Here is a 24,739-nt window from a genome sequence, read left to right on the forward strand (position 1 = left end):
GTTGGTGGAGATAGTAAAGGGAGGGGGTAGTTAGGGGAAGGGAGGCACTGTGTAGGAAGGGGAGGGGAGTCACTAGATTTGTAGGAGGTCCCTCACTCCCTCTCACGCCCGATTCAAAGGTGGTGGTAGCACAAATACAACTGCTGAAAAGAGCCCTGACTAAAACCTGGTACTCTTTTGTTGTTTTCTCTCCCTACGCCCCTCCGGACCACCAAGAAGCAAACCCCCTGGAGCACTCCTGAACCCTCCCTGAGAACGCAAGGAAGAACCCAGAGACAGTGAAGGAAACTGTTGACTGTTGTTTTTTTTTGTTGTTAAGTGCTTTACGCATCTCCCTTGACTGACACCAGGAGAATAAAAGAGTCTGTCACTTTCACCTGGTACCCTGAGACTTTCTTTGGCTTGGTCCCCTGACCATTAGGAGCCCCGGCTACCACAGTACCCTGTAAACATCTGTTCTTTGCATGTAGGGCTGTAGATTCACCTGCTTTGCATAAGTTCGCCATCTAGTGTTGGGCTCAGATGATTACAAGTTGTTTTTGTTCCAGGAAGTTTTCCTAGAGTCACAAGGCTGTGTGACTCCTCCTCTTGGTAATACTGCGCATGGTCATCGATGCCATCTTCAGATTGTTTTGCCGTGGGTAGGTGAGAATATAAGAATGCCGTATATGTAAGTAATGAGATGTCCATGCGTTATTAAGAAATACAGTGTATGAATGGGGGGGCGGCTGAAGAGAAAACGATAAGGGATGAAGAAGTGAAAGGGACACGCAAACGTCATATTTCCATGGAATGGGCACAACTACTGTACCAATTTGGACAACAAACTACACGGGACGACCCAGACGAAGCACACCCATCCCAGGCAATACCCATCACGCCGATAGGTCCTCCTGAAAGACATACCGGAGTGGTGCGCACACACACCAGGGACACTCCATAGCAACTCTTGCATAAGAGCTCAATTCCAGATTGGCGTTAGGGAGATAATCACCTCCCCCCGCATTCAAGGCAATAACACGCTGGATCACCAGATGAACTCGGACAAAAGACCTGCTCCCTCTCTCCCTCAGGCTGCATCCCCCCACCCCCCTCCCTGCTGCCCCATATTCATACCCCAGTTTAACGTCCCGGTTATTAGTCAGGGATACAGGCCAGCAATTGAGTATTGACATTGGTTTGTAGATATATAGCCCAAATCTGGGGACAGAAAACCACAGGTCCTAATGACACCAACATCATATCTAACTCACCTCGACTATGTGGAGAGTCCTAATATGCATGTACTCCCAGGACAATACAACTGATAAGAGGCTATTACATGTGAATATCACCACTAATGTACAATCTACTGCCACGTTAATGTCAGTCTATTTCAACATGTATTCCATGTATGAACCTATGCTTCTCTGTATCTAAACTAACAAAATCTAATAACCAAATGTGAACAAAAAAAAACCAGAAATACAGTGTATGAACTACAACCTACACAACATTTATTGGGGATGAGGGTTGGAGCGTGTAAATCTACAGCACTACATGCCAAGAACAGATGCTTACAGGGTAAGTAACATAATCCGTTCGAGGCATATGTGCTATAGATACACATGCTTTGCACAGACTTTAAAACAGTCCCTCTCTCTAGATAGTGGTTAACTTGTGGGGGGTTGCAGTTATTTGAAAAAGAGTCTTACGTACTGCCCGACCAACACTGGCTTGTTGTCATGCAAATACAGCCACACAATGTTTTGTGAAGGTGTGTGGATTAGACCATGTTGCTGCTTTACAAATATCAGCAATAGGAATGTTCCCAAAGAAAGCTACGGAAGCTCCAATTTTTCTAGTGGAATAGTCCTTTGGGGGAACAGGTAATAGTTGTTTAGCTTTTGCATAGCATTTTTGTATGCATTAAACTATTCATCTTGAAATGCCTGATTTTGAAATTGCTTTTCCCATACAAGTAGGTGCAATGGCAACAATTATTTTTCTAAATGATTTAGTCATTTCAATATAATACATTAGTGACCTTTTCACATCTACAGTGTGAAATGCCCTTTCTGCAACTGTGTCTGGATGCAGGAAAAACGCAGGTAAATCAATCAATGGATTGATTAATATGAACATTCACAACCACTTTTTATAGGAATGTTGAGTTAGTTCTAAGTACTACTCTGTTCTGTTGTTGTTGAAAGAAAGGCTTTTCGAGAGTTAACACCTGAATTTCACTGACTCTTCTCAGAGAAGTAATAGCAATTAAAAAAGCAAGTTTCCATCAAAGGTGCGGCAATTGACAATGTAATGGTTCAAAAGGAGGACCCATTAATCTTGTTAGGACAATGTTTAAGTTCCATACTGAGGCAGGTGGAAGTCTATGAGGAATTATCCTTTTAAGTCCCTCCATAAAGGCTTTGATAACTGGAATTTTAAACACAGGTATGTGTTGTCTAGTTTGCAGATATGCCGCAATAGCTGCAAGATGTAATTGTATAGAAGCATATGCCAACCCTGCAGTTTGTAAATGCAACAGGTATAAAATAATTGTCTGTACCTTTGCCTGAAGAGGGTTGATGTCTTGTTTGTGTCAGAACATAAAAAATATTTTCCCTTTTGCTGCATAACATTGTCTTGTAGTTGGTTTACGAGTCTCTTTAAGAATGTTCATACATTCTTGAGGTAAATTTAAGTATCCAAATTCTAAGACTTCAGGAGCCAAAATGCAAGATTAATTTCTTTGGGATTGGGATGTCTTTGTGTTTCGTGGTTCTGTGTGAGACAGTCCGGATAGAGGTCAAGCTTCTCGTGTGGGACTAACGACAGTTCCAGTAGTGTTGAAAACCATGGTTGGTGTGCCCATGTAGAAGTTATTAGTATCACGGTGAGAGATGTTTGTCTGAGTTTCCTGACCACTAAAGGAAGTAGTGGAAGTGGTGGAAAAGTGAATACAAATATCTTTGACCAGTTCATCCACAGAGCATTGCCCTTTGGATAAATGGTGTGGATACCTGCTTGTAATGTGTGGGCATTACACATGTCTTATTTTGTTGCAAACAGGTCTATTTCTGGAAACCTCCACTTGTGAGAGTTTAGGTGGAGAACATAGGGGTGAATCTCCTATTCATGGATTAGTTGTTGCGTTCTGCTTAGAAAGTCTGCAATTTGATTCCTCGTACCCAGGACATGTTCTGCTAGGAGATGAATGTTGTGGTGTGTATTGCCAATCTCCATATTTTTTATGTCAAGTGAGATAATTGGAGACAGTGTTCACCCCCCCATATTTTTGTAAATAATACGTAGTTGTCATACTGGCTTTTCAAATTAGGAAAACTTTGTATTGTAGGTGATGTAGCAAAGCTTTTATTGCTAGATGAACACTTGCAGCTCTAGGTGATTCTTGTGTTTTGAATCCCATATTCCCTGAATAGTGAGGTTGTGGAGATGTGCTCCCCAACCTGCTAGGGAAGCATTAGAATTATGTGGGGAACAGGGTCCTGAAACGGCCGCCCTTTGGATAGATTCTGTGGGTACCACCAATGCGGAGAGTGATGTGTGCGACTGTCTACCAACACTAGATCGTGAAGTTGACCCAGTGATCGAATCCATTGTTGAGTGAGACATTGTTGTAAAGGTCTCATATTTAGTCTGGCATTTGCAACTATATGAATACAGGATGCCATCATTCCCAGAAGTCTGAGAAATGTTTTGGCAGGAATTTGGCTTCCTGTTTGAAACTGCTGAATTAATGTTACTATGTTGTGTATTCTGTCTGTGTTTGGGTATGCAAACGCTACGTTTGTGTTCAGCATAGCCCCTAGGTATGACTGAGTCATACCTAGTGGTAGATTGTAAACCCTAGTTGATGTAGCAAATTTATGGTTTGTTGAGTGTTTTGGTTGCAAAGTGTGAAGTTGTTTGCTTTGATTAACCAGCCATCTAGATATGGGAAGACATTAATATTTTGTCGGCACAAATGTGCTGCTACCACTGCTAGACATTTTGTGAATACTCTTGGTGCAGTGGTAATCCAAAGGGAAGAACTTTGAACTGACAATGTTTTCCTTAAAAGAGAAATCTGAGGTATTTCCTGTGTTTGGGATGAATTGGTATATGGAAATAGGTGTCCTTTAGATCTAAAGCCGCCATGAAGCTACCTTTTTGTAATAATGGAATGATTTCTTGGAGAGTGACTATATGGAAGTGTTCTGATATGATATAATGATTTAATGGTCTGAGATCGAGAATGGGCCGTAGGGATCTATCTTTTTTAGGGAAAAGGAAGTATAGGGAAAATACTCCTGTCCCTGAAATTGCTGTTGGACTGGTTTTATTGCCCCCTTTTGTAAAAGACCTGTTATCTCTATTTGCAGAAGGATCTAATTTTGAGTAAATAATTTGTGTTTGTGAGGTGGGATATTTGGGGAAGTTGTTATGAGCTTCAGACAATAACCATATTGGATAATGTCCAAGACCCATTGGTCTGTTGTGATTGATTTCCAATTGCTGAGAAACTGCTGTAGACGACCCCGGATAGGTGATATGTGTTCTGGGAGAATGGTAAGGAAGTCATTGCTAGTTATTGGCATTTCAGGAACGGGTATTGTTTCCTCTGCCTCTTCCTTTAAAATTGTTTCCTCTATAAGAACCTCTGTAGAATGTTCTTGGTGTAGAGGTTTGGCCCTGATTTTTGTATTGTAACCCAGAGTTACCTGTGGTAGCTGTTTTGGCACCTTGTTTATAATTTTGCCGATGAAAAGAACCATGAGAAGTGTTGGATTGTAGAGCTCCAATTGATATTGCTACCTTAGTATCCTTTTTCATTTCCTCAAGGGCTGTGCCTGCTGAGTTCTAAAAGATGTTCTCTGTTGAAAGGGCGATTTAGTATGGCTTGCTGTACTTCAGGCTTAAATTCTGATACCCTTAACCTTGCGTGCCTGTGTATTAGGATGCTGGTGTTATTACCCCTAGCTGCTCTGTCGGCTGCATCTAGTGCACATTTAATAGAATTGTTGGTAATAAGTTTACCTTCATGTACTATTTCTTGACCCCTTTTCTATGCTCCTCTTGGAGGTGCTGGAGGAGTCCTTCCATTTCGTTCCAGTGGGCCCTGTCATACCTCGCCAACAAAGCCTGGCTATTAGCTGTACGCCAATGATTAGCTGCTTGTGCCGCAACTCTTTTACCAGAGGCATCTATGTGCATGGACTCTTTTTGGAAGTGGTGCATCTCCAGTTGTATGTGAGTTAGCTCTTTTTCTTGCGTTTGACACCACTAAAGTGTCTGGGATTAGTTGACCTTTAATAAAAATGGGGTCTGATGGTGCTGCCTTACACTTTTTGTCAATGCGTGGAGTAATTACCCTTGCTTTGACTGAATCTTCAGAAATGTCGTCCGAATTACGTGTCATACCTTTGAGTATTGTGCCCCTCTCTGTGCATTAGACAAAGTCTTAAACAGAAAATTCTCCTCTATTTAGTCTTTATATAGAGGTACTTGATGGAATGTGACTCCCAAACCGTCCCTTCCAGCAGAGTCTTCTTAGGTCTAACTTGATTGTTCCTGGACCTTGCCCGTACCTGGAATTTTTGTCAGTTGCGATACGTCACCACTGCCATGTAAATAACAGTAATCTGGTCCTGATGATGGTTTATGTACTTCTACAGGCCAAAACGCCGTCGACTTTTGCAGTGAACATTTCGGCGCCATTTCCTAAAGAATACCCTACTTGACTGCTTTTTGTAAATATTATCATTTATTGTTTGGGTATCCCAACTATGTAAATTTCGTTCTCACTTGTTCTTTGTTGCGCCCCTTCCTGTCGCTGTACATACTTCCTCACATGTCACTTGCGCCGTGACAATTCTTAATGAGCACTTGTGCACAGTATTCCATAGGTTACATGCCATTCAATGTAACACAGTGTCACCCTTCCATATGTTTGAATATATGAAACTAAATATGTTGAATTTTCTAAAGTACAATTTATGCTACCCAAAAAAATTTGGCTCCCAGGTTTTCTCCTTCTTTCCTCCAGCTATCAGAAATTAATTGTGTTCTTCACAAGTTGAACCGGAATGTCCAATGCCTTTTCAAAACTCAACTGCTTCTCAGAAGTCTGTTGTTTTGGTGATTGTATCATTATTTTCTTAGTTCCAGGCTGCATTTGTAGTGTTTTTTGTTTCGGTCGAGATTTTGAGGAAATTGCTTGAGAATTGGCTCTGGAGGAGATTTCGGACCAAAAACACAGCATTTTAGTGGTGGAAGCCTTGTTTGTGACGAGGGAATATTCAGTTACGAAATATGGAGTCTTTGTTTCAGTGCAGAGACTGAAGATCGAGGTGTTATGGCCTCAGATGGAAATGAGGTGGAGGGTCCTGCTGTAGGCCAAACTTTCGGAGCTGAGCTGGAGGGCGTGTCTTCCAAGTCTTTTTTTCGGTGTGTGCCATGGCTTATCTGCAGTGGCGGCCCGCGAGCAGGCTTTTCGGTGGAAACCAATGGTTTGAGCTGTCCATTGCTTCTGTGCTGGCTGAAGAATGGACGAGTCATGCTTGGATTGAGACTCAGACTCTGGAAGGAAAGTGATTCCTCCTACGCAACTAAAGCTTCTTCCTCCTCTTCTTGTCGAACAAAGATGTCAGGGACATCTTTTGCTTGCTTGCGCTGCATTTCCTGTTGTCTCGCACGTCGGTCCCGAAGAGTCTCTTTGGACTGAAAGGATTTGCGGGCCTCACAGGTGTCTTCTCGATGATCGAGCGAGAGGCATAAGTTACCAATAGGATGTTGGCTGGTGTGAGGGTATTTCGAGTGCCACTTCGATCAGAAAAGTAAAGGAGTGCGTTGCATTAGTCCATCATTCTCAGAGAGCATTGGAAATGGAAAAGGTTTGCCCGTAGGCCGAGGAAGCGAACCGAAGACCCGCTACAGGAAGTGCCTATGGTTATGTTATAGCATACCGATTGAAACAATACCGTCGAAACATATCAGGAGACCAAAGGGAGCCGGAAGGAGTCTCAAACCGGAGCGCGTGACACTACATCCAAACCCATCTAATGAAAAAAAAAAATCTGAAGATGGCGTCAATGACCATGCGCAGTATTACCAAGAGGAGGAGTCACACAGCCTCGTGACTCGAGGAAAACTTCTTGGAACAAAAACAACTTGGAATCATCAGAGTCCAACACTAGATGGTGAACTTATGCAAAGCATGTGTATCTACAGCACACATGCCTCAAACATATTTTTCCTTTTTTTACACATATCCTTTTTTTTTTTTTTTAACATTGGCAAGGGGCAAAAGTTGACCCAACAAGAATGTTGTAGAAAAATCACGACAAGACAAGCAGCGACACAGCCCAAAGGCTGCCAGCTAACGCCAGTCCCACTGACTTTGCGAACGGCTGTTTTCTATTTTATTTCAAAATCTGTTTATTGAAATTTTTCTTCGGAGAGTGCGACAAAAAGCATTACATAGGCACCATCAGTCACAAAAACATTCAGCCCGGGTGTACAGTTCGCTCATGAAGGTTACAGCTTTTTCACGAGGTCCATGGCGAATGAATCGTGAAAAAAGTACACAGCAGCCTTATAATGTAGTGTGTTTAGGCCCATGGTGCTGAGCATCAATCAACCCTCCCTTGATAATAACATAGAAAAGAAACTTAAATATACCTAAAAACGAACAAAACTGTGATGTCATGGTGCAAATTAGAATAACATGAGCAGGAGGAATGGGTCATCGGGGCCTCTATTCAGATGCGCATCGCGCTGTTCAGTGATCCCGTCACTTTGATGTGATTAGATAAGGAACAAGTGTAGGGCCCTAAGCCAGGGACTGCATGCCGTCAGGGGGAGCCCCTCCGATAAGTAGCTTATCAACGGAGACCAAATGTAATCAAAGCTTTTCCTCGTGTCCTCAACTACATCAGCCATGCGCTCCAATGCCAAAACCCTCCACAGTCTCGCATGCCATTGGGTTAATGATGGGGCCTCTTGTTTTTTCCACGCAGCGACAATTCCAATTTTTGCTGCCCCCAAACAAAGCCACATTACTGATTTATCACCCTGTGTTTGGCGTTTCAATTTGGAATCATGGACCCCCAACAAGACCTGTTCCATGGAGCTAGGAATAGGATAACCTAGGATAAGCTTAATTTGGGACAACATTCCCTTCCAGAATGGTTGTATGGAGGGGCAGTCCCACCGTATATTCCTGAAATCGCCCAACATCCCACAATCCCACCAGCACCTGTCTGACGAACTGGGAAAAATCATGTGAAGTTTTTGAGGGTATAGGTACCAGTATTAAATAATTTTACAGTGTGCCTCCCAGAGGTACATGGAGCGGTTGAATTTCACTATATCTCTGCCTAAGTGTTCCCATTGCTTATCTTCTAAGGGGATAGTCACGAGTGCGTCCCAAAAGCGTTTGAAACGCAGGGTCGTTCTGGGACTCATCGCTTGTATGAGAGCATATAACTGTTTTCTATTTTAACTGGAAAGTGAAAATGAAATTGCAATACGGCAAAACTCATCTCTCACAGTGCAGATAAACTTTGCATAAATGAAGGCAAACTTAAAAGAAGAAACTTAGTGAATGGTAAAAATCAGAAATTTGGCAACTTTAAAATTTGAGCAGTCTAATACAACTTTGAATATTGTACAGATCTGTTCAGGATGCATGCAAAAATATAGCAATGCATTTGAATGAAAAAACTAGCAATTTGTTCAGCCAGCAAAGCCCATTCTGGCTTTACTTGTTACAAAAATGAACATTGCTGTATTGTTTGAGAAAGATCAAAAAAGGTCTGTATCAGCAAGTAGTGCAAGTAATAAATAAGATATGCACTGCCAGCAAGTAACTAGCAAAAAGGAAAATGTTACTTACCCTTTAAGCATTTGCTTGTGGCATGTAGTGCTGTAGATTCACATACTGTGCATATTCCTGTCATCTAGTGTTGGGATCAGATGTGTGCAAGTTGTTTTTCTTCGAAGAAGTCTTTCTAGTCACGAGGTACAGTGACCCCTCCTCTTGCTGGTAGTCATCTACTCAATTCTTACATTGGTTTCCCAAACGGCAGGTGAAGATGCAATGTGAAGCGAAACGATGTATAGAGAGATGTCCATGCAAAAGAGGTAAAAGAGATATTAAGGGACACTGCAATGGACACAGGCATCCGGGGAAAAGAACGGGCCCATATGGATCTACCGCACTACTTACAAAAAACAGATGCTTACAGGATAAGTAACATTTTCCATTTGTGGTATGTGTGCTTGTAGATACACATGCTGTGCATATACTGTAAAGCAACCCATCCAAAAAAGGTGGCTATTCTGTGGGTGCTGCAGTAGATTGAACAAGTGAACGGAGTACTGCCTGGCCGGCCTTGGCTTGTTAGCGGGCTAGCACATCCACAGAGTAATGCTTTGTAAAAGTTTGTGGTGTGGACCAGGCAGCTGCTTTGCTTTGCATATGTCAGCTATTGGAATGTTCCCCAGGAAGGCTATAAATGCTCCTTTTTAGGTCGAGCCCTAGAGACAGCGCGCATGTGCTGCTCTAAGGATAGGGCCTCTTGGAGCTGACAAGCAGTTTTCACAAGCTCGTGCTTGTGGCTATTTTTTTTATTGGTCTATGCGTGTGTCTTTCTGAGAAAGACATCACGCAATTGGTCAAAGGCGTGTGCATGTATCCGCCCATGGCCTAACACTTGCGGTTACGTGCATGGGCCATCTGTTCCGACATCTGTTTTTAATTATCGCGGCACGCACCACGCGTGTGTTTGTTAACAGGAGCCTTTCTGGCCTCTGGTTTTGTGAATGCCTTAACACCAGTTACTTTTTCAGCTTTAAAAAAAAAAATTGTTAGACAACTACAAGCAGTCTTAATACAGCTATACATTGAAAATACAAATGTTTGATGCATTTAATAATGTACCGCCGTATTACGATAGTTATGGTTACATTGTAGCTTTAAAGTAACTTAATGTGAGCGTAATAAACTAAGCGGGTTGGACAGCTTATGGATTTCCCTTTAACTAACTTTCTGGTACGAAATTATGGGTGTTCCGCTCTGGGTGCTAAAACTTCTCTCACGTCGCTCGCAACAGTAAGGATTTCCCCTACACGCCATCACCTAATAGCAGCAAAAGCACCATGATTCCATTCAGCATCTCTCGCCAAATTGTGCGTATCCCAATCCTGCAGGCTTTTATTTTAACATCCAATCTTGAGCCTGTTTCTGCGCTTCATAAAAGTCGCACGTGTAAGGCCAGTACCAGCCTCACTGGTGACTAAACTTTTCAATGGTCGACAGCACTCACGTGATTACATGATTGCACTCAGGGCTTTAAGTGTGCCGGGACCTGCAGATGCTCAGCACCGGCAGTTTTAGTTCTATCAGGATCTCAGGGTGGAAAAAACAACAACTCTGCGGCAATACCACCCTTCTATGCCCCTGAGGTAACGTCAAAGAGACTCGTTCTAGTTCTTTCAAATTCTCATCATTTCAGCACTGAAGCATTTTCAATGTGATGTACAATGAAACCATAGTTGTTGGTTATTTAGCTTATGCAACTAAAAACCATTGACCAAGCCAACAGTCCTGGCTTCTTGCAGTTGAAATGTTACTTGTTGTATTATATATCTGGATGCAGTAACAGCAAGATGCTGAACGGATGGGCGGCATCTATGCTAAGCACAGATGTTTTGCTTACTGTTCATTAGGCCACGCCTTTAATTACATCGGCCACACCCTTTTAAGCGATTCCCCCCCCCCACCCCGAGTTTTTTCAACCCACTTACAGCCCTGGTTGCACTGAAAGCCTCTGATCACTGGTTTACTTTTTGAGATTTAGATTTCTGGACTACGTTCCAAAATTTGCCCAAGCGCCTTTGGTTTTACTGTCATTTTATACTAGCTGTTGTTTGACGTAAATTGTATTTTATTTTTGTTTATTCACTATAAACTTTTTTTTCAATAAATACTACAGTCCTTACACTAAATAAACAAGCATTGGCATAGCCAATAGGTCTCGCCTTTGGGACCTTATAAGTGTTTAGCCATGCAACACTTGATGTTGTTGCACCAAGGATATTGTGCTGGATAACTAAACACTTATAAGGTCCTAAAGGCGAGACCTATTGGCTATGCCAATGCTTGTTTCAAAGTGGAGTGGGATCTTTGAGGAATGGGCAAAGGCCTCTTAGCTTTAGTATAGCATGTCTGGAAGCATCTCACAATCTATCTGGCAATGCCCGATTTGGACACAGCTTTTCACTTATGGGGGTTTGGAGAAAGCAAGAGAGAGTTTTTGTGTGTTCCTAAATGGTTAGGTTCTATCAATGTAGTACATGAGGGCTTGTCTCACATCCAAAGTTTGGAGAGCCCGATCTGCAAACTTAGTCAGGTTGCGGGAAAAAGACAGGGAGTTTAATAGATTATGTCAGAACTGGAAGACCGCCTTAGGGAGGAATATGGAGCTAATGCAGAGGACAATCCTATCCCTATATACTTCCAAGTTTAGTGCCTGCAGCTCACTGACACACCTGAGTGAAGTGATGGCGGCCAGAAACTCCACCTTCCAAGATAGGAACTGAAGAGGGCATGAGGGGGGGGCTCAAACGGTGGACCCATGAGTCTTGTCAGTACAACGTTGAGGGTCCATGAAGGGGCTGGTGGGACCCAAGTGCGAATGACTGTCTTGAGACCCTCCATGAAAGCCTTAATGACTAGAATCCTGAAGAGAGAGATGTGTTGCCTGTTATGAAGAGAGTCAGACAAATAGCCAGGTGTAGCCATATGGAGATGAAGGCCAGTTTGCAAACATGCAAGAGAAGTAGGTAACAGCCAATATTTAGCACTGCAGCCGTTAAAGGGTCAATGTATTTGAGTGACAATAGTACAAAAAATTATTTCACTTGGTCGCATACAAAGCACAGGTGGTAGGTTCTGTGCGCTTCCTTGAGAATGCTCATGCATTCAGGTGGAAGATTAAGGTAACCAAATTCTAGTACCTCTGGAGCCAAATCGCAAGATTGAGAGACCTGGGATCTCGGTGCCTAATTTCTCCATGGTTCTTACTAAGAAGGTTCAACCTGTTGGGGATTCACTGAAGCGGAACCAATGAGAGTTCCAGCAGAGTTGTGAACCAGGGCTGGCAGGTCCATGTGGAAGCCAAAAGAATGATGGAAGCCTCCAAACCACAAACGGAAGTAGTGGAAGAGGAGGAAAAGCATAGGCAAATATCCCTGACCAACTCAACCATAGTGCATTGGCACTGAACTGCTGGTGTGGGAACCTGGAAGCAAAGTTTGGGCATTTGGCATTTTCTGCCGTGGCAAAGAGGTCTATTTTTGGGAAGCTCCTTCGGCAGACTACTGGAGGAAGACTTGCGGGTGAAGTTAACACTTGCAGACTTGTTGCTGCATCCTGCTGAGGTCGGGAAAGTTGTTGTCCATTGCCGCAAGACACTCTGCTAGCAGATGGATTTTGTGGTAGGGAGCCCCACTGCTCTGGACTAGCAGCAAGAGCTGGAGAGACCGGGTGCCGCCCTGTTTCTGAAGGTAATACATGGCTGACATATTGTTCGTCTGGATGAGAACATTGCCTGTCAGGTGAGGTAGGAAAGCCTTCAACACTAAATGAATGGCTAGGAGTTCGAGGTAGTTGATGTAGAGGCCCTGGAATATGGGCTCCCATTGGTCTTGGACAGTCAGGGCTGTAAGTATGAACCCCATCCCGTCAGGGAGACATCTGTTGTAACGTTCCTCTGCGGAGCTGGGTCAAGGAAAGGCCGCCCCTGAAACAGGTTGGTGGTGTTCCACCACTGTAGAGAGTAACAAGTGCTGTGGCCAATCAACACTAGATTGTCCCAAGGACCTTCCACTTGAGACCATTGTTGCGGTAAGAATTGCTGCAACAGACGGATGTGTAACCTGGCATGGGGTATTATAGCAATGCAGGAGGCCATCATACCGTGAAGCCACATAACAGTCCTGACATGACCTGGCGATCTAGTTGGAAAAGAGGGATCAGTGCTTGAAAGGACCGGATTCTTGGTAGGGTTTGGATATGGCATGCCAACATCGGAGTTGGGAAATGCCTCTAGCTAGGGTTGGAGGTGAGATTTCGTGGCGTTGATGGTAAACCCTACCTCTGGTAGGAGATTTATTGTGAGTTGTGTGTGTTAGCAGCATTGCAGGCGGGTGGCACTCTTGATCAGCCAGTCATCTAGATGGGGGAAGATAAGGATGTCCTGTCTGCGCTGATAAGTGGCCAGCATCGTGAGGCACTTGGTGAAAACCTGGGCTGCAGCGGGGACCCAGGAAGGGAGCACCTTGAACTGGTAATGCTTTCCGCTGAACACAAATCTGAGACATTGCTGATGCGTGGGCTGTATAGGTATGTGGAAAAAGGCATCCTTCAGGTCGAGAGCGGTCATGAAGTTGCCTTTCTGCAGAAGGATGAATTCTGAGAGAATATATTTGTTTAGGGGCCTGAGGTCGCGAATGGGTCTGATTGAAGTGTCCTTTTTGGGATTTTGAAAACACAGAGCACTTACTCTCATGCCCTGTTGAAGATGGGAGATAGGTTCTATAGCCCTTCTGAGAAGAAGCACTTCAACCTCTTCTCTGAGCAGCTTTTGGTGTTCTGGAGATAGTCTGTGTTTGCAAGGTGGAATAGTGGAAGGAATGGCAGTGAGCTCCAGGCAATAACTATGTCGGATAATCTTTAACACACACTGGTCGAAGGTGATGTTCCACCATGTGGGAAAGAACCCTTGAAGGCACCTTTCGACAGGTGTTTGGTGGTGGTGGCACCTCCTTTGGGGGACCTGCCTTTACCTCTGCCTTATGAATAATTGCTTCTTTAGAATCCCATTGAGTAGCCTCTGAGAGAAGACTTCTGTGCCTGTGGATGCTGGTGGGACATGGAAGCATTGGGGGAGGTGGTTTTCGAGCCTGCACTGTAGGGTGTGTGATGAAAGGAGCAGCGAGGAGTAGGTGTTTGAAGGGAGCTCATAGCCTTTGGTGTCTCTGTGATTTATTTTTTTATTTTTTCAAGTGTCTTGTCCACCTACAGCCCAAATAGATGTTGACCATCAAATGGCAGGTTAAGCAAGTTCGGCTGGACTGCCGGCTTGAAGTCGAATATGCTAGGTGTGCCTGCGCAAGAGGACACTGGAGTTAATGCCCCTGGCATAGGTGTCTGCGGCATCTAATGCACAGTGGATAGTAATACTGGATATCTGTTTCCCTAAGAAATGATCTAATAGTCCCTTTTCCTGAGCTCCTTTGGGAGATATTGGAGGAGATCCTCCATCTCCTCCCAGTAGGCACAGTCATACTTTGACAGCAGCCCAACAGAAATAGAAATATGCCAATGGATGGCCAATTGCATGGCCACCCTTTCACCTACAGCGTCTATACATTTGCACTCCTTATCTGGTGGAGTGGCATCACCAGTAGCCTGGAGGTTGGCCCTCTACCAGGCAGTAGTAACAACCAGGGAGTCTGGTGGGAGATGGTCATTAATATAAATGGGATCACCAGGGGAGGGCTTACAATTCTTGTCCAACCTGGGTGTAATGAACTTTAAAAAGACGGGGTCTTGAAAAATGTCAGGGGGTATGGCATGGAGAGGTATTGGGTGGAGAGGTAGGTGGAGGAGGGGGTCTCAAAGAGAAAGCCCTCCTGTAAAGGTTCGATGTGGAGATATCGGCGAACGACCTTTACAACGCGGTCGTTACACCGCGGTATGTTAACATCGCTGTCATTACAGCACAAGTCGTTACAACAACTTGTGCTGGATGGCGCTATACACTAAGGAATAGTATGATTTACTATCCCAACACCTTCCCTACTTTTACGTAGGCTGGAGTTGGAATAGTAAATCATACTATTCCTAAGTCCAGCGCCCTCCAGCGCATGTCGTTGTAACGACTTGTGTTGTAATAACTGCAGTCTAATGACCGCGTTGTAACGTCACATATTCGGAGATACACCTTATGGAAGGAGGTGGCCCTACCAATAAGTTCTTGGTAGGACGTACAGGACGGGGCGGCTCCTGCTTAATGGCGGCGGAGCATCGCCACAGTCGTTAGAGTCAATCACAGAAAAATAAACTGATAATAAAACAATGTCATTTTATTTTTCTGTGACAGGCTGGCATGCCTGTGTAGGGTGGGGCAGGGTCGGGCCATGAAAGGGAGGAGTGGTGGGTTCTTAGAAGTCTTAAGCTGGCCAAACAGACAAGTGCAATTTTATTTCTCCAACCCAGCTGTGTTTACAGCCGGTTTGGAAAAAAGCTGCAGTTTACCAGGCAGTGTCTTGAGTGGCAGAGAAGGCCACTCAGACCAATCTTGGTGCTGCTCCAATAGCATGAGAGCAGCGTCTGGATTTGGGTGGGGAGCCTGTGCCTTCCCAGAGACTGCTGGGATTGAAGGATCGAGGCGGCCGTCAGCATCAGGCAGTGGGTGCGAAAGGTACGTTTTTAAAATCGTTATTTTACCCTGAATTCTCCGTCCCTCCCCCCAGCCCTCCCACTTTCATTTTGTGGCGGTCCCACTGACATAGAGTCATCCGGAGGGGAGGGACGGGCAAGGTACAAGCCAGGGTCTGTGTCCTCCAGTGGGTCTGCATCATAGCAGTTCCAGGGGTCGTTCTGCGGAAGAGTATCAAGGTCTTCCCCCCCCTTCCATGACCCCTGCATCAGAGTGAGGAGACCCTTAAGGTGTAAAAGAAAGGGGGTACTCAAAAGAAGCAGGTAAGGAAGGTGAGCACTGTGAAACAGGTTGTGGTGATGGGAGTGCAAAAGGCAAAGAGCTAGTCACCATGTCTACTTTCTTGCACTGCTGGGGTGGTGCTGGCATGTCCAGGGCTTCCTTAAAGGATAGCTGGCATTTAGATGACTGAGCAGCAGATGTCGTAGGGCGAGCAAGGATCCGGCCCATATGGGTATGAATGACCAATTGTCTCTGTTGAGCGTCAATATCCTCGTGGAGTTTATGGAGCATCGGTTGACAGCACCCAAGCTGAGGTCGATCTTGCTGGTCGACACCAAGGGTTTAAGCATCAAGGGTGTCAGCCCAGGTGGTCAAGTTGGCAACAAGGTGGGAATTATCGGTGCCGAAGCAGGTGGCCTCAATGGTTTCTCCGGCGCTGAGCCTGGGCTGGGCATACATCCAATGATGGTGTCCTTTCCCCATTGAATTGAGGAACCACTAGATAGCGTAGATAAGTCAAACTAAGATTTCTAATGGGGATATACTCTTGGATGCAAGATTTAATAAAAGCTGGACTTTTCATGTGAAGGGAGTTGAATACTATGCAACATGGTTTAAATGCTGATCTCTGGGCAACTGGAAGCCAGTGAAGATCCTTTGTCAATTGAGAGATGTGGCAATGTCTAGGGAGTTGGTAGATCAGCTGTGCAGCTTGGTTTTGAACCATCTGGAGCCTACGGGTGTGATAATTGGGAAGGCCTAAATAAAGAGAGTTGGCGTAGTCGCTTCTTGACAGGACCAATGCAATTATGACATGGATTAAAAGCAGTCAATGGTGAGAAATGTCTTTATCCTCTTGATTCTGAGGAGCTAGAAGAAGCAAGAGAATATCACAGAGCCAAGTTGCGGTTTCAAAGAGAGATCCTCGACAATAATGAATCCATACATTTTTACCGATTTCTTTGGAGGGGGGTGGGGGGATACCATCTCAGTAGGCCAAAAGGAAGGACTCCAAAGACTGAGCTTATTTTTGGTAATTACTATCTCTGTTTTATCAGAGTTTAGTATCAGATGGTTGCTGGTCATCCAATCCCAGATGAACAGCATGGTGTCTTGGAAATGCTTCTTAAAGTTAGGGCTACTGTCAATTGAGAAGAGAAGTTGCAATGGTCCACATGCTCATCATTTAATCATTCTGGGTCAATAACATAAGTACCATCAAGTTGGGCAAAAGCAATTACTTCCAAATTTTTATGTGCTGCCAAATGTAGGGACATTTATCAACAAGGAATACACCTCTTGGTATCATTTAGAACACATGTTTATTTTTTACGATATAACACCAGTTTAAGTATAAGGAAGTGTGATGTAGGTAATTTTAGGTACTTTTTTTTTCTTTCATTTTTTGTTTAAATCTATTTATTGTATTTTTTCCTATAAACAAGTTATTGGCACAATCAACAATGTTTCGTGATGTTACAACCCAGACGTACACATTACATTTTAATAGAGGAGTATACAATGTTTTGTCATTGGGAAAAAATGCAGTGGTACATATAAAGGAAACAGGCCGGCTGCTGGGTTGTCATAAATCAAAAGGAAGACCAGCTCGTAATGTCAGAAGTAAACAGTCTGTGCCTTAAACGAACTGTGAGAACAACATTGATGATAATAAACAATCAGGTCTTTGGGGCATGTCCCCCCCCAGCGCATTTTGATATTCAGTCACTGCATTTATCATTCTGACGGGTACAGCCCAAACGAAGGATGCATAGATGGCGGTTGCAGCTGGTGCCCAGCAGAGGGACTTGAGTAACTGTCCCATCTACATAATAATTGTACGCTATAGGCAAGACACAGGTAGATGTTCAGCAGTGTGTGCCTTGACGCTGCATGCCGTAGGAGGGGTCGCCTACCCGTGGAGTGCGTTCTCACTGCTTTCTTGTGTTAGCACTGCTTTGGGGATGTTACGTGGCAGGGGTATCGGGGGTGACTACGAACAACTGGGTGGGGGCATGGGAGGGCTGGACATCTCTGAACAACTGGAGTGTAGGCTATAACGCTACCACAGCGCTTTGGAGTGGCTTGCACGTTTGGCAATTTTAGGTACTTTACCCGAAAAATTTCAGGATAATCCAATCTGGAAACCAATACCAGACTTTTTGGTGCAAATACTTGTGCGGGCTGAATTAAACCAGATTCGTCATCTTCGTTTTCAATCGCTTCATGCTTGGTACCCTAAAAAATAAAAAGTAATTGGAATGGTGTAAGTAAGTAGTGCAATGCAACGTGTATTTCTGAGGTAGATTGTACAGCACTTTCTGAAAAATCACATATATAATCTTGAGAGAGCGTGTGACCAAAGATCAATAATACATCAGTTAATAAATTCAAATAAAAAAAATCTATCATCATAACGTACATGACCATAGCACATCATAATTAACACGCTGTGTTTTATACTGTGGATTTTTGGCAAGTATTCAGGCCAAGTGGAGATTTTCTGTAACGTTTTTGTTATTTTTGTGTTAGAAAAGAAAAAACAACTTAACTCAAATCTTCTCTTGTGAAATTTGAAAAACACTTGTTTTAGCTCTTTTGCGGAAAAGGGAGAAAATATTACATGGTAGGTGAGAAGAGAATAGAATTTTTTGTAAGTGTGTGTGTAAGCATGCAAGTAAACTACCTTATAATAAATGCTTGTTCTATGTCTAAATACAAGAACAACATATTGACAGACACAGAGCCTGCCTTACTCTTCATAACTGAATCATGGCTGGGGAAAGACATGGCTCCAGTGTTGCATGAAGCTGTCCCCCCAGGCTATCAAACCGTTAAAAAAAATATCACATAGGCAAAAGAGGCGGCTGCTTAGCCATCATATTAAAGGGAACAACAACTCTCACCAAAGATAAGGATTTTTCCTTCAATGGGTTGTGAGGCCCTCCTTGTCAGATGTAAACATAAACCAAACTTTTCCTGTAACTGTCTCCTTGTATACAGACCTCCACTTTGGGATTGGACATTACCAGACACCTTTCTGGATACAGTCTCAAGCTTACTTAGCAAATACTCAGACCTATGCAACTTTGGTGACCCGAACACATGGTTTGAAAAACCTAGTGAACGAGTTCCGTATCTTTGGTACTGCTGTTTCTGGCAGAGACAATAGTATGCCCACGTAGCTGCCTGGCAAATGTCCAGGAGAGCCACCCCTCCTGCCAATGCTGAGTTAGCAGCCTTGGCTCTGGTGGAGTGAGTCTGCAAGCCCTCCAGGGGGCTACTTCTTGACCAATGCATGACATATCGTAAAGCACTGTCTTTCCTTTGTCCGCTCACAGAATTCAATAAAATGCTGATCTTCCACCCGGTGTTCTTTGATATGATCGAATATAGAAACTAAGATCATATTGGTGAAATCTCTCCTCTCCTCTCTCCTCCAGAGGAATGAGGTGGAACAAAGAAAGTTAGAAAGGGGATGTTCTGCCTCACATGAAATTGAGTAACTACATTTGGGAGGAAAGAGGCTCGAGTCCCAGGAACTAATTTATCAGAGTAAAAAGTGGTGTACGGTGGGTTGACAGAGAAGTATTGTAGCCTGCTCACCTGCTGTGATGATGTTATGGTGACAAGAAAGACTAATTTGAGGGTGGGCATAAGAAGGGGACAGCTGTGGAGAGGTTCAATGGGAACACACAAGAGGAACGTAAGAACCAAGTTCAAATCTCATCAGGATATAATAAACAAAAAAGGGGGAGCCATATACTGTAAACCCTTACGGAAACAAATCACTATGGGTGATCGAAACAAAGAAGGCTGGTCTGGCAACCGTAAAAACGCAGAAAGAGCTGACATATACACTTCAACAGAGCTCAATGCAAGTCCTTGCTAGGCAAGGAATAACATAAACACCACCACTTTGGACAGTTTAGCATGAAGTGGGTGAATCTGCTTGGTAGCACAACAAGCCACAAATGTTACCACCTGCAGGCATATACAGACTTGACTGAGGGACAAATGGCTGCCAACATGACAAGGGAAAGATCAAAAGTGTTTTCCTACTGCTGTTCAATCTTCAAGCATGGAGGTGGAGCATGTGCAGGTTTGGATGAAGGATCCTGCTTTGCTTCTGCGACAGGAGATCCCCTAAATGGGCAGTCTGATCAAAGCAACAATGCAAATGCCCAGGAGTTCAAGATACCAAACTCTCTGTGCCTAATCCAGTGCCACAAGGATGACTTGGACCCAGCCAGCCGTTATCTTCTCCAAAACCCGGGGCAGGCCAAATATCAGCAAAAAGGCATACAGGTCACAAGTTCCACTCTACGCGGAACGGGTCTTCAAGTGAGAGATGCCTTGGAAACAGCAAGAAGCAAAAGTCCTGAAATTACGTGTGCTCAGCAGTGGTGCACCTCGATGTAACCGCCTTTTGTGATTCACAAGACATCAACAACTGAGTCTACACCTCTCCTAGGAGGCCATCCTAACCTAGGAGCAAGGGATCCTCACCATCATCAGATCCGGGTGGGGTAGGAAGAGGGGTCTGCTGTTGACCCAATCGTGGTCCTACAGCCACCACTGCAGGTCTTTTGCCGTCTCCTTTGAAATCATGACTAGATGGGAGAAATCCCCCTTGGTGCTGTGCCCACTTGATCCCACACCAGAACTTGCATATGCCATCTGGTGTGTGTCACCAGCAGAATGCAGAGGGTCATTAGTCACAGCAGCCACAGTCATCCTCACTGAAATCCAGAAGAGGGGCTGAAACATTTGTATCATAGCACAAATGTCCTGGACTCTCTTCTCCGGGGAAAAGGCCCGAAACCACACTGTGTTCCGAATGACTCCGATGAGGAGGGGAGAGTCTGTGAAGGAGTCGGGTGTTACATTGATAGTGAAACCCAAGGATGTTAGGAGGGTGTCTGTAGCCTGGAGGTGGATGTCGACTGCCTGATGCAAACACGTAGTCAACAGTAAGCCGTTGAGGTAGGTGAAATGGAGCCTCCAACCTCTGAAGATAGACTGCAACCACCACCATCACTTAATGAATACCCAAGGGGAGCTGGTAAGACCTGGTAAGACCAAAAGGGAGCACAGTGAACTGAAAATGACTGAGGCCTACCGTGGCCCATAGGTAACGCCTGTGAGCCTGCAGAACAAGGATGTGTAAAAAGTGTCTTTCTGGTCCAACACTACCATCCAGTGTCCAAGGTTCAGAAAGGCATTTAGAGGGCGAAGGTAAAATATAGGAGAGAGGCCCCAGTCTTTTTTCGGCACCAGGAAGCTTTAGTCCTGCTATCTTTGAAGCGCTTCCGGGCCAAATCTGCTATATCCCCCCAAATGTCTGAACTGTCAAATGACATGTCCATGAGACTGGCCTGGACTTCTCCCAAAAAGCTAGTTGACCGCATTCAATTGTGCTTGCGAAGGGCCATACTGGTGGCAATAGCTCTACCAAGAGTCAGTGGTATCCAGCCCCCAGCATGGCCTGAGAAAAGATGACACAGTCTTCTTGCGGGACTATGGGCAATAATAGGGCCAGAGAATCCCACAAGGCATGAGAGTTTCAGCCTTAGAGGCAGTTAGCATTCACAGACTCACTTACCTTAGGTCTCTATCCTCTCCGGTTCGCAGTTAGTAGGAGTAGGGTGGGACAAACTCAAGTTTACTTTTCTGGCCGACGCTTGCACCACAAGACTTTCAGGAGTGGAGTGCTGGGTGAGAAAGCCGGGGTCGTCCGGAGCAGGGCAATGGAATCTGTCTTTTAAAAGGGGGACCATAGTGGGGTTTGGCCCAGGTCCTCAAAAGAGAATCCATTAGAGCATCATTAAAGGGAAGGACGGGCTCAGACCTTGTTTGGCAAGGCTGAAGATGTTGGTCTTAAATCCCCGAGTAGGAAACTGAAGGTAAAGAGGTAAAGAAACGTTGCAGTCTTTCACACAATCATAGCAAAGGAAGTGCAGTGTTCTGAGGCAGGGCCCGGAAGCAAACCCAGTCCAGTATCTGGGGAGGTATCCAGACCACTGGCATTCTGGAGGTCCTTCTACCAGTTATCCTCCTGATTTGGAGGAGCCATTTCATCCCCGGGCATCAGAGCCACCGTTTTCAGAATCTGTGCAAAACACAGTTTGTGAAGGATTTGAGCAAAGGCACTGTGTCACAGTTAGAAGAGTAGCTGAATGGCTGCGGCTCATTGAAAGCAGCATACAGCCACAGTTAAGGTCAGGGAGGCGCTGTCTCGGCGTCAGACAGTACTATGTGTTGGCGCCATCACCTAGAGTCGATGGCAGCAGTTTATCATGTCTCAGAATGGGTTGTGACACCAGAGAGGGAACCAGCATCGAAATCAGTCTGGAACCCAGAACAATACCCAGAGGGCCCAGCTGGCGCCATTGGTGGACCCGCAGGCAGATGTCCATTTGGGAGCCTCTCGACTCCTTGGGGCCAGCAGGTGCCCCAGAGAGAGCTGGTAGCATGCCAAAAAGCCACAGTATGGCTTCACATAATTACTCTGTTTGCTTCAGCGTTGCCAAGAGCCCTGGAAATGCAGGTTGTCAAGACAAGAAAGAAAGGAACTGATAAGACGTAGATTGGGTGGCTCCTACCATGGCCCTGTGCATCACTTTCAAAGTGAATCAACATTAGCAAAGAGCTGCAAGGCATCACCTGTCCTTGTGCATAGATACTGATTAATATTTTGAAGATCCAGGCTGATGCCTGGAGAATATTCAAAAGGGGAGGAATTTGTGCTTAGAAGTTTCTATCAGAAATGCCCCACTCTAGAAAACTCCTCACTGGCCTATACAAGCTCAACCTACAACAGTTTATTTCCAAACCCGCACACATTGGAGGAGCCACCTTAGATGTCATTTTTGGCACTCTAGGCCTACTTGACTTCTAAAGAATTACTCCAACCATGTGGTCAGACCACCAACTGCTTGCCTTTCAAACACATGATAGCACAACTCACTCCAGCTAAACTCAGTTTACTCACAACTACATATCTATCTTAAAACAAGCTGACTTTGGAGAACCCAGGGCCCAGCTTACTTCCAACACACATCTGGACACAATACCCTCAGTTCATAGCTCTATGGATGGCTCCATGAAGCTTTTAAACATATCAAAAGAAAAGACAAACCCCTTGGATGAATGTGGATTTAAAAAAGAGGAAGAAAACAAATGTCAAAACTTCAAAACACTTGGTTCACAAAACAACTCTCAAGACAAAGTACACATACACTGTACAAGTCAACAAACAAAATAGCTAAAAAATAAAGAAGCTGCTACTAAAGCAGAATCCAGAAGACAAAATGCCACAAAATTAATATTATTTTTTTACAAAAATATGCACAGAATTTCACAATCCCAAATGCACTGAAGAAACCCATCCCATTTGATAGAAATGTTGTCATAAACTGCCACCTCATTTTTTTTTTCTTGAGAGTAAATTAATCAAAACACAACTACCATAAATCATGGCAACCGAAATTCATTATAAGAATCAGTACATTATACCAATATCCAATAAATCTTTACAATATATCCATTATACCCATCATATAGCTCAAGACAGCAAATAATCCCACATATTAACCCAAATACGATGAAATCTAGCAATCGATCCTTGTACTTCGGCTATCTGCAATAGCAATTCATATGCCTCCATAATTTAATTCCACCATTCCTAATAATTGGGAGCAGAGACTGATTTCCATTTAAGCTTTGCAAAGAGCTGAACTTGCCAGAATCTTTATTTTTTTTCAGGAATATTTTTATTTTGAACTCATTCCAAGAGGAGGGAGTGCAGCATGTAGTCCGGATTTTACAAAACACTTCAAAAATAATGGGGTGATTACAGATACCAAAATCTTATACATTTCAGATATAATATAATCTAATTCCAGAGCTTTCCCGGTCGGTAAATTGGAAATAATGTCTATGACTTCTTTTGTGGAAAACTCTTTACTAAGCATAATATTTTCCAAGATATCTAGTTTGGGCAAGTCTAAGGGTCTGAGATAGTCCTGATTGTCTGCATGACGCCCTCTGTCTCCTCCTAATATAGTACAGAATAATATGCACTCAAAAAACAATAAGATCTTAGTGTGTTGAGTGCAAACCCGCCCCGCTGTTGCCCTAATTTGTGTGATCTTAGGTTTTGGAATGTCGAACCTGCTTAAGCATGCTAACCGCTTCTCTGACTTTTTGCCTATTTCACGGACCAAGCCTCAGGTTTGAACGGCTTACCTATCGGTCCGGGCGGTTAATAAAGCTGTACTATGGCCTCGTAACCCAATATGTTTCTGTGCCACCCCGACTGGGACATAATCTGTGCAATATGGAGCTGAATTAAGTTATTCAACTGCCTCCTAGCAGAGCTCACCTTCTCACTATCAGCTTTTGAAATCTGGGTAATGAAAGATTGAGATATTCCTCTAATAAAGGCTTTCATAGTATCCCAGACCACAAAGGGATGAGCTGACTATTGATGCATGGATACAAATTCCTGCGTATGTGTACGTAAATATTGAATACAGTCTAAAATATATTTCACAAAATAGCCTTGCAGGTTTGTATTAATGAAGCAATTACCTTCTCAATTCAGTGATCAGAATATAAGAGATGGAAATTTCTGTTGCACTAGAGGACACAATTAAAGCAAAAATGTATCTGGGAATATTACCCGAGAGGTCTAGAAAATAAAGTATAGCCACGGGAGGCTGTGTTTAGCTCTCGCCATATAGCAAATATATTCAGGGTTCGCATCATATCCAATATGCAAGCATAGGCTACTCATATTTGCTGTGTGTGATGTATTGGTAGTGTCCAGTGAAGGATTCAAAGATACAGTTGACATCAGTAGTTATAATAATAGGTAGATTGGCTTTGATTAATTCTAGCATCATATTGGTGAAACATTGCAGTTTCGGATTATTAGGTGCATATAAATTAACCAAAATAAAATAGTTGTTACTTCTGTGACCAGCTATTTCCTCTACATTCTACCTGCCCTCCCAGTCTAT

At 44.0% G+C, this 24,739-nt stretch overlaps 1 protein-coding gene across 6 annotated transcripts in view; it reads right to left on the reverse strand.

The window, feature by feature from the left end:
• The window catches only part of SBF2 (SET binding factor 2), a 2,080,461-nt gene that overhangs the window by 1,495,264 nt on the left and 560,458 nt on the right, over nucleotides 1-24,739 (reverse strand). For all 6 annotated transcript variants that reach the window (XM_085648170.1, XM_085648169.1, XM_085648168.1 and 3 more), the window contains exon 4: nucleotides 17,829-17,951. In XM_085648170.1, coding sequence (XP_085504296.1) covers nucleotides 17,829-17,951 — 123 coding nt within the window. The remainder of the gene's footprint in view (nucleotides 1-17,828; nucleotides 17,952-24,739) is intronic.

The sequence above is a fragment of the Triturus cristatus genome, chromosome 3_2 (assembly GCF_964204655.1).
Source record: "Triturus cristatus chromosome 3_2, aTriCri1.1, whole genome shotgun sequence".
Taxonomy (NCBI): domain Eukaryota; kingdom Metazoa; phylum Chordata; class Amphibia; order Caudata; family Salamandridae; genus Triturus; species Triturus cristatus.